Source organism: Nicotiana tabacum, chromosome 13 (genome assembly GCF_000715075.1).
Source record: "Nicotiana tabacum cultivar K326 chromosome 13, ASM71507v2, whole genome shotgun sequence".
Lineage (NCBI taxonomy): Eukaryota > Viridiplantae > Streptophyta > Magnoliopsida > Solanales > Solanaceae > Nicotiana > Nicotiana tabacum.
In genome coordinates, this window is record NC_134092.1 from 108,719,081 (window position 1) to 108,730,353 (window position 11,273).

At 34.5% G+C, this 11,273-nt stretch overlaps 1 protein-coding gene across 2 annotated transcripts; it reads right to left on the reverse strand.

Moving 5' to 3' along the window:
- Positions 1-370: 370 nt before the first annotated feature.
- On the reverse strand, positions 371-7,717 carry LOC107767446 (shikimate kinase, chloroplastic). Of its 2 annotated transcripts, none has more exons than XM_075228294.1 (11): positions 7,594-7,717; positions 6,615-6,923; positions 4,247-4,305; positions 3,340-3,394; positions 3,119-3,191; positions 2,853-2,940; positions 1,589-1,671; positions 1,352-1,481; positions 1,161-1,239; positions 930-991; positions 371-677 (listed from the first exon to the last, which is right to left on the reverse strand). In XM_075228294.1, the coding sequence occupies exons 2-11, from the start codon at positions 6,820-6,822 to the stop codon at positions 621-623; spliced, it is 894 nt and encodes a 297-aa protein (XP_075084395.1). In that variant the 5' UTR covers positions 6,823-6,923; positions 7,594-7,717; the 3' UTR covers positions 371-620. The 2 variants fall into 2 exon arrangements, with proteins under 2 accessions (XP_075084395.1, XP_075084396.1); XM_075228295.1 differs by having other exon boundaries at positions 7,551-7,712.
- Positions 7,718-11,273: the final 3,556 nt, after the last annotated feature.

Below are 11,273 nucleotides of genomic sequence, written 5' to 3' on the forward strand. Positions count from 1 at the left end.
CCAAGTTTTCTTAGTTTTTATGAGGTAAATAATGTTAAGCGATATTATTAACATAGTAGGAATAACTCATCTTATTTTTATATGAAATTTGGATAATAATAATAATAATAATAGTCACCATTCTAGTTCCTCTTCACCTACCTCTTTTCGGGAATGAAAATTAAAAGTCGAAGCTGCTGGTTGATGAAATTATTAGTTTAGACTATAACCAAGATAGTATTTCTGATAACCGCAGTTCCTATTCATCACTCCAACACATTATCCCCACCCAAAAGAAAAAGAAAAAAAAATTACATTTCCTTTACGAAGCCATGGTGTAAGCTGCAAATTGTGATAAAAATTAGTTCATTCAGCACTACGTCCTGCAAAATACACTAAAATGTGGTTCATTAAAATAACAAATAAATTATTGCATTCTCGTTCTTAGTATACAACAATTGAAGGTTTAAGATACACTACACTTCCAACTTCCAACAAATGGTTTTTATGTACAATTAGATAGATATCCAGTGCATAATAGAAAAACATTACTAATTCCTCAAGTGTTTCAAACACCAAAAACCGTGGCCTTGTCTCCTCGTGCAATCATCAAAGCAGAGCACCAAACCGCCTAAAAAATCTTATAGCACAACTATGCTCTCTTGTTTCTTTAAGAAGTTCTCAATTTGTATAAGAACCTGCACATGTGCATAATGGATATAGTTTAGAAAGATAAATATCGAGTTTGGTCTGATATTTAGGTCTTTTGGTAGTTTACATGAAGCAACGAGCATAGAATATCACTGGAAGAGGGTCACAACAAATGCAAAGATGCACGCGCACATGCAAATTTAGTATAAAAGTGTGAGAAAATCACTTTAACGATGTCAAGAAATACGTATTAAAGCATAAACAGATGCAGAGGCAGAGAGCCAAGAGACAACAGGGACCTCTAGAGTAATTTCAGTAGGTGTAATATGGCAGACATCTTTTCCCCTTTTCACTGCAATATCTGCAAAATTGAAACATCTATACTTCAACATACAGGCCACGAAAATGCATGATCAGTGTGTTTAAATAGGTCTAGCATTCAGAAGAAGCATGTGTGATGCTTGGTCAGAAAAATGAATTCTCAAAATGTACAAGTTATGGACAAGAAGCAGAGCACGAGGAATTCATACTTTCTAGTGAAACCCTGGCACTTGCATTGGCATAATTTTCACCCCTTGTCTCCATTAATGTAGTTAACCGCTTCAAAGTCTAACCAAAGTAAAAGAGGTATCAACAGGACGAACACGACATATCTGCTTTGGTGCAAGATATACAAATCAAAACAGGAAAATTATAACTGCCTATTGGAAGGAAAAACTACCTCATCATAAATGTCTCCTGATTCTTCATGTAGAAGGGGACGAGATTTAGTTCCTTCAGCAGCAATTCTCTTGGCCAAAGCTTCTAAGGGAACATCTAACCAAACACTAATACCCTTGTGCATATGTCTCCTGAGAAAAGCATTAATAGCAGCCAAATAAGCATATGTCACCAGAAAACCACAGCGTACGATCCAGGAGTTACAAAAATGTTCATTAATCTAATCTGATTCACGTACCAATTAATGGGACGAACAACTGCACCTCCACCTGTTGAAACAACAAGCCGATGCATCGCAGACAGCTTGTGCAATACCTCCGTCTAAATAGAAGATATGGAATGAAAAACCATTTAATATCAGGAATGAGAGGAAGGAAACAATCAACACAATGATAACACCAATTAAAATTGTTCACCACACGGAGTAGCAGAGTGATAGTATCAGCTAGACTTGGTAAATTGATATAGAACTAAGATGTATTGTATCTCACGTGCCGATGAGACAATCCAGAGCTTATGTATATACTTAGGAGCATCAGATCAATAAAATCTAAACCACAGAAGTCTTGGCATATCAGTATGACTGGTAATTTGGCCTGTAACTTATCGTTCAATGAAGACCTGAAGTACACTTCAAACTCGGTGTAACTAATTGTTAGGGGAACAGGATCAATAGCCTATTGAAGTTATTCTCGTAGAATTTGCCTCATTTGTAAATAAAACACAAGATCCTTTTTTTCACAAAAATAAAAGTGGATACATTAAAATAAACACAAGATGCAATCAACAAGTGAGCACAATTAGGTAGAAATTTAAATAGAAAGAATTCTTCATAGTGACAAATGGTAGTTCAGAATCCAGACGAAACATCTCCCAACATGCCCTCTGTATTTATAAAAGCTTTAGATTTATTTTAGACAAATCTGATATTCACTAGCTAATTTTGAATTCAATGAGTTTGCCCACTCCTTCATTTTCCACAAATATGACCCAGTTCACCATTCCCCCACTTTCCCCATCTAACCAACATGCTCTATCAACTTCCTTCACCCATGAAAGCTCATGTAGTTTCTCCGTGCCCATCTCCAAAATGAGGGAGAAAAGTTGGTTTCATCAGCAATTTGCACTTTATCACTTCAAAAACAAAAGTACAACAACTTGCAATCTTACCGGATATTTCGCCAATTTTGCATTTGTAGAAGCATCAACAAAAAAGATAAAAACACACACTTACGTGGAAAGAAAGCTAATATGAGAGTTCACATGCTCAATTGCACCTGACATGCCAAAGATGGCAGCTCATTCATCACTTAGTTCAATCTGTACTGAACAGGCATGTTACAAGGCAGAAATAATGGCTATAAAAAATACTTCAGTTTTTTAACAGAATTCTAGCACCTCCTGTCATGAATCAAGCACTTCGTCTAACACAGCACTATCGTTTCAATATGTGGCAGCAAGAACAAGAGAAAGCAAAAGAAGGAAGTTGCTCAGCTCCTAACCTCATTGTCCCTAAAGAAACTCTCTCCACGAAGCTTGAAGATTTCAGCTACAGTAGTTCCACCAACAGCCTGCTCTATCAGTCTGTCACTGAAAGATGGGCAAAAGAGAATGATTCGTGCTTATTAGAAGAAACAACAACCAGGTGTCAAATGATAGTTAATGCCATTTACTTAGACAGCCCTCAGAAACTGTTGAAATGATATTTTCATGAATCTACAATTTCCGGATAGCACAAACAAACAAAAAATATGCTACTTAGGCTAACCAGTCAAAAAAGGAATATCCCAGTGTTTCAGCCAAAATCCGTCCCACAGTGGTTTTGCCACAGCCCATCATTCCTATATTTAGGAAAAGGTGTCGTGTTACCATATCTAACAGGATACCCAGAAATGGTTAAGCATTTAAATAAATGGCTCGCAAATAAAGGAGCTCTAACAGGATTTGCATAAGTATCTCTTTAAACAGAAAAGTCATAAGTGAACTGACCAACGAGGTATATACATCGTCCATCTAGATATTGTTCTACCTCTTCTGATTTATTCTGCAATCAAAATGAAAACCGAAGCTATCAGAAGTCAGTCCAATACACAATTTAACTTCTTATTTATCCTTCACAGTTTTCTTTGAGAACTAGAATGGAGGGAAAAGGAGGCCACTATATATTTCCCTTCCCTTCTTTGTTAAAGCCAAGGGGAAAGAGAAGGAGAGAGATGAACATGCATCCTGTAACCAGTTCTTATTCTCCATAGCAACTAAACGATAAGGTTTCTCCAACTATCACTTACGGCCTGTTTGGAAGGCCGTCTTGTAATTGGATTTGGGTGTAATTGTGCATAATTACACAGTTTGGCATGTTTGTCTGGCCAAGTAATTACTTGGTCAGCCTGGAATTAGGTGTAATTGAGGGGGAGCAAAGAAATGGTGGTAATACATGGTATGGTTACCACTGACTTTTCAATTCTTTCCTTTTTCATTTTTAAGTTCTTATATACACATATTTGTCACACATTAAAACTAATTTACAAGTTCATCTGAAAAAAAAATTACTATTTTTTTATAATCAGCTTTTAATTATAATAGAGAATATCATTACATTTGTGTAACCAAACATTACACTGAGAATTACACCATTACATTATGACAAACAAACAGACCATTGTAATTACTATACTGAGTAATCACTTGACGGCCCTTAATGTTCTCTGTATTTACGTTCCCTTTATTTCTTTCATTTCTTTTAGTTTGCTAGTTTCCAACCAAGGTAGATTTCCTACCGCAAGAGACATTAACTACATAGGCAACATGAGAAGTCTATGAACAAACGTGAGAGTCCGATACAACGTTAGATGATCTGAATGAAAAGGTAAGAAGGCAAAAGGACACATTACCATACCTTCAATGTCTCGATTTCATCAGTTGAAGCAGTAATACATCCAGACTCCAGAACTGAAGCTATAAAACAAACATCACAGTTCAATAAGAAATGGAATAGCATATTACGTTTTAGTGTTAAATTTTCCTATCCTGCTCCTCATATTTTGTGTGAATGGGGGGCTGTGGCCTGTGGAACAAACAGCATCCGTTCTAGTCTGGTATTAACCATGCACATAGTTAGTAAGAAATTAATACATGTGGTGGCCTTAATGTTAGTTTCCAGCTATTTAGAGTGGATATAATCTTATTGCTCACCCATGTATGAAAGGTATATTAATGGTCATACAAATAAAAGCATGTAAATATTTCCTTCAACAACTAATATGGAGAGAAATAATGAATTTCTCTCTCGCGCTCTCTTGTAGTCAAGATTTTGCAAGGAAGAAAACAAAGAGTAAAAGGAGCTGACCCCTTTGGTAGACAGCACTGCGCTTTGACCAACTATATAGGAAAAATAGAACCATCCACACGTTTAAGTATGTAACGGCAGGTATCTGGAAGTCCACTCAACTACTCGTGGAGCCACATACTATAATTTAAGTTCAGAACCCCATCAAAAGTATGAGATCAAGATTAATGGTCCTTTTTTAACTAATTATAAGCCTGATTATAGAAATAAAATCATCCTTGGTAAAAATCAATTCATGTATTTGCTACCGGGGAGAACATGGAACTTCATAGATGTAAAATTATAAATATACTAACTCATATTTTACTGAGCGGGAAACAAACGAACAAAACCTATGTGAGATTAGATCCTAATTAAGGTGCTAATCCAAGTCTGAAATTAGTAGCAGATAAAACTTAAAAGGAAATATAATGCTCCCGGAAGTCAGATTTGATATTGGCAAACATGCTTGGCTTCCTATCTCAAATATGTAAGCTTCATGCAGTGTGCTGCTTTCAAATGGACCAAACCTCAAGCGAAATTCCTAAACATCCATTCGCAGTGCATTGATTTCAAAAGAGGTATTTACATTTATGTCCTTGTTTCTTTGTGGATTCCAGAAGGAATGAAGGGCACACCTCACATAGAGTATCGTAGAAAAACAGCAGTACTAAGTTATTCAACATCCTCCTAAGAATGTCAGGAGGTTGACTAATTTAAAGTTTTAAACTTTGGGTTTGTGAAAACGTGTAGACAAACTTTTGTTCAGACTTCTGCGTCTTAATTTTCTGACAAACTAACACCTCGACATCTGACAGGTGAAGTAGAATTAAGTGGATGTTAGTTTATTCCTCTGAGTTAAGTTTGGTATAATGTGTGCATGGTAACATTGCTTTATTTCAGATGTCAATAAAACTAAGGTCAAGGCACTTTATAAGTTTTTGGAGATTAACAAAACTTTATGTGCATTACGAATTTACGATTAATTGTACAAGCAAAGATTAATCCAGGCTAGTCGCCTGCTCCTTAGGAATCAAAGCTTCAGGTAGGAATACTAAAAGGAACAGGAAATGGGAAGAGAAAACATTTTCATTATACACCCTCCAAATTCTAATCAGAGGCACTTAAATTTTAAACAGAAGAAGGTATGATAGATAAGTTCAACATTTTCTCATTTCTCACATGAAGTCAGTTTTGTATTTCCCTCTTTTTCTTTGGACTAACAAGTGACCAAAAGAAATAGTTTGTCCTTGCAATCCTCTCTTGCGTCTGAAAATTTTCAAGCGTGAAGGAATGAAAAGGAGAAATAGATATACAAATGAATTGCACAAGGTTGTGAGAAGGGGAATATCATCACTAACAAAGAGCTGCATGGAATTTAGCTGCCCAAGGGGAAATCCTAATTGCAGTAAAAGGTGATCTTAGTCAGAAAATCAACCATCACCCTCATCAAAAGAATAAAAATATAAATAAAAGACAAAAGAAACAAAGGGGGATGGGAGCTTAGGATTTCACCAGAAGTTTGACACCCAATAAACTAGTGTTCTCAGTTATTTCAAGCCAAAATTCAAACCCATAGGTACGACGGGGCATAGGCTCAGCAGAACACATTATCCACAACATTGCAAACTACTCTAAGTCTGCAATAATCAATAGCATGTTTCAAGCATACCACACACAAATAAAACAACCACTACTACCAGTATGCCTTAGTTCCAAGCTAGTTATGGTCGTTATATGAATCCTCCAGATCCATTTCACTCCATTCAGTCCCACTTCATTCAATTGAATAAGTGTGTATGACTTGAACATATATACATATTTATATTCAAAACTCTGCAGTCGCATGTTTCAAGCATACAATGCACAACTACAATGTATTCTACTGAACCGAATCATGAATATTTACGGAATATGAGACTGCAATACCGGTAAATACCTTGAACATTGTGAGAAGAACATGAAACCTTCAATGCTACTCGTCTATTAGCTTTTCTAGGCTGTAAATGGCATGATATGACTATCCGATTCCTCAGCTTTTCGTTCCATTTCTCAGAGAAACGCAAGGAACCGCTCGGTTTCCTTACTACCTTATCTGAATTAATCCATGACGACAACTGAAGGCTCTGTGAAACTCTAGCCTCCATTGTCTCTAATTCCACCAACACCACAAGAAAAATGTATCTTTTTTTAGAATCAGGAAGAGCTGACCAAACAATACTCTATATTATCACCAAGCTTTTGTTGCCTGTTAAATCAAGATAATTCCAAAAACCCACAATTAATTTCCTCTAGATCTACCAGAAAAATAGCAAAAAAGCCAAGATTTCGTGAACCCAATATCTAATAGACAAAGAAGAACTCAAGAATAACAAAGAACATGGTAAAACTAACAGAAAAGGGGGGGGGGGGGGGGGGGGGAAGAAAAAAAATGTTTTATTCTTTTTTTCTCTCTACCTTTGAACAATTGAATGACTGAATAGCTCAACACTCTAAAGAAAAAATATAGCTCACAGTAAAAATCCAATCTTTGGGCAAAAGAAGCATCTAAAATTGAAAATTATGTTGGCGTCGAAAAAAAATAATTCTACGAGAAATAAATTCTTAAAAAGAAAAAACTTAATTCAAAGAGTAGAACTGGCACTAATTTTCTTAATTCAGCCTCTTTTAACAATCAATTTACCTAACTATACCCCAAAAGAAGAAGAAAAAAAGAAAGATAAATATTTACTTTATAAAAGAAAAGTAGATAGTTGAATTAACAGAAATCAAACTATTTTCCTAAAACTAATCTCTTCTAAAACCCAAAACAGAGCACACAAAAAAGAATTATCAATTAAATCAAAGCGTTAATTGAAGGATTTAAAAAAGAGACCTTATCAAGAAGAAGAGCAACAATAATTGGAAGAGTAGTTTACCATATACGTATGATTTAAGAAGATGAAGACGAAAACGAAGAATTAGGTGAAGGGGGAAAAATAGGGAAGCTGTTCTGAGATTTAAGAGATAGGTAGGTGAGGGGTGTGTGTGTGTGTGTGTGTTTTAAAATGAATCTATATATATATACGACGTGTGTGGCGGAAAGGTGCCATGTTAGGTGAGGTGGATAATTTTGTGGAAGAAAAGAAATACTAGAAAAATGAGTGAAAATTTTCGATTTCATTAAAGACAACTTTAAGAAAGGAAAATTAAAAATTAAGTTTCTGGACATAAAAAAAATTAAAATTTGAAAAGAAAAAAAAAATTAAAGTTAAGTTGAAAATTGAAATTATATTTCGACATCTATTTTACTTGAAAATATTATATTTTTTGTGAAAGGAAAATATTGTTTACCTGAAAGTGAGATAAAAATTACTTTTTCAAATTTGAAACTCATTTTTAATTATTTTTTTTTAAATTTATCTTCAAAAATTCAAAAAGTTATATAACTAAGCAATATTTTGAAGATGAGTTTCGAAAAAATATATATATTTATAGACAAAAGGGTAAGTTGGCCTGGAATAGCTTTATTGAATTTGGCTCTGTTTCTTTAGGTTTAAATTATGACCAAAACTTCCTATTATATTTGTGCATTTGCATAAATTTTACTGTGTCAACTTAAAGATGTTGGACCGCTGATAGGTAAGCGTCAACGTGTAAACGAGTTTCATTATTCAATTTTAATTAACAAAAAAAAGAGAGGAAATTTTAGTCTTTGATATGTGAAAAGATGGCTCGGAAATTCCCTTAACACCAAGCGAAAAAAGATTTTAATAACAAAGAAATCTCATATACGTGGTTGTCTGCATGTTTTTAAGCTTTAAGCCAAATTATTTAGGAATATTATACACATAATCGTTTGGTTTACTATATTAAAAAAGTAATCCCAACACAAAATTTTGTATATGTTATCGTACTAATATTTGATTGTTCGTATAAGAAAGATAATCATTGCATTGTCTTATCATAATGTGTGATTGGCTTTGTTAAATTTCGCCTTATTAGTATCTGCATAAATTATGCAGGATTCTTAATATTATTTTATACGTGATAGAATATAAATAAATAAATAATATATATATATATATATATATTAATAATAATAGGAATAAAGGCATTTAAAGTGAGCAATCTCGCATAAGACATTATTATTCACCATCATTCGGAGTTGCATTTTTTCTTTTGGTTTTTCAACTAGTTTTTACCTAATTATGTTGATAGTTTCAGAATAATGAAAACTCATATTTACATTGGTACTACAAACTAACAACCCATTAAAAATGAACTGTCATAATTAGCATCTCCATAATATTTCTATACACATAATCATATTGGCATAACTTAAAATAATCAATTGCGCTTGCTTTTCTTTCAATGTTTCATTCAATTGGCAGGGTCTTTTTCCTTACCAACTTCACACAATGGGTAGGTGACATTGGGGTGGTTGTTGAGCTTTTCTTCAGCTTCGTTGAAGTTGAATTCTTGACCATTCGCTATAAAGGAAAGGTTTTTTGGTCCCTAAAAAGTACTACCATTTGCATTTTCATGTGATATTAAAGGAAAATGAGTAGTTTTATCACTTATTTTCGCTTGTTTGGTTGGTGAGTGAAAAACTTTTTTCGAAAAATATTTTCTAGTGTTTGGTTAGATAGTATAAAATATTTTTAAGAAAATATTTATTTATGCTACTCTCTTGTCACGACCCCAAATTCCTTCTGTAGAATGTTGTGATGGCACCTAGTCTCTAAAACTAGGTAAGTCTATCAATGCGGAATAAAAATAAAAATCTGAAACTTTAAATAATTGCAACTTTTAAAACTTGGTAGAAGTAAGTCACAACCTTTTAAGAATTTTATCCTCAATGTCTCTATATATATCAAGGTCTAAAGAAAATAAGAAAGCAACATAATAGTGATAGAAGGGGACTCCGGTGTCTGCGGACGCTGGCAGATATACCTCAAAGTCTCCGTGTACAGGTAACTCACTGATATCGGGACTGGTAAGGAGTACCTGGATCTGCACAAAAAGATGTGCATAAGCGTAGTATGAGTACACCACAGCGGTACCCAGTAAGTGTCAAGCCTAACCTCGGTAGAGTAGTGACGAGGTCAAGTCAGGCCCTATTGAAAAATAATAATTTCATGATAAAATATTTAACAATATAATAAAATAAAATGATAATGGAAATGAATCAAGTAGCATGACACCATTTAATTTCACAAAATAATGGCAAATAATATCTCGTGGAATCAAAACAGAATTCCTTTCAACTTTAAGAAAATCACAACAAAAATCAAAGGCAACTGCGGCTATAAATCAATATCAACAAGAGTACTCCCGAGGTACCGCCTCGTAGTTCAAAATCATAAATAAATTTATAATATCTCATTTCTTTATCTCACTGCGGGAGCCTTCACAATTTATATTAATATGTTGCTTCAATACCAAATTTAAAAATGTCAAATTCTTCATATTAATAATATTTAATTTAAAGAAAATCAATTTTAAATAATGCACAGAATAAAAAAAAATAAGTTTCAACCAAACAGGTAAAACAATTAACAGGAAAAGATCAACCAACTTTAAAATATAAACATTAAATCAATGATGAAGAATATATCAGAATAAAATAGTTTAATTAATGCGCAACAGTGATCTACACAATTTAAAAACACAATCTTTCATATTTAGCCCGTGTATACACTCGTCACCTCGTATACACGACTTTCAATACATTACAATTTATCACTTCAATACCAATCTTAGGGGAGATTTCCCCCACACAAGGTTAGACAAGTCACTTACCTCGACTTGCTCCAATTTAACCAAGTGGTATACTTTTTCCTCGATTTTCCGACTCTGATCGACTCGAATCTATTCATAATTAATTCGATACAGTTAACAAAAATTATAAGAATCAATTTCATAAGAAAATACTATATTTTTCAATAAAATTCGAAATTAGCTCAAAAATCGTCTGTAGGGCCCACATATCGAAATCCGATGAAACTCACAAAATACGATAACCCAATCAATTACTAGTCCAACCATACCAGTTTCACTCAAATTCGACTCCGAATCGATACCAAAATCTCGAAAATTCATTTCAATGAGATTTCAAAATTTTCCCAAATTTATATCTCAAAACACTAATTAAATGGTGAAAATAATGATATATTTATGTATATAGACCAAATCCGAGTTAGAATCACTTACCCCAATGTCTTTCCTTGAAAATCTATCAAAAATCACCTCTGCTCAAACTCCAGTTTGTTAAAAATGGCGAATGGGACGAATGCCCTCTTTTATAAATCTACCGAGGCAGCCATCAGAACTGGGCCTCGATCGTGGCTTCAATCATGGCCCTCGAACCTAGGCCTCGATCGTGGCTTCGATCACAGGCTTGAGCCTGGACCTCGATTATGGCATCGAGCCTGGTGTTTCGATCATGGCCTCGATCATGGCATCAAGCCTAGGCCTTCGATCATGGCATCGAGCCTGGGCCTTCGATCATGGCCTCGATCATGGCATCGATCCTGAGCCTCGTCTCTGGCTTCGACCCTAGTTGTCGACCCTGGGCTCGATATCTGGGCTCGATCTTGGACTCGATTACAACCCA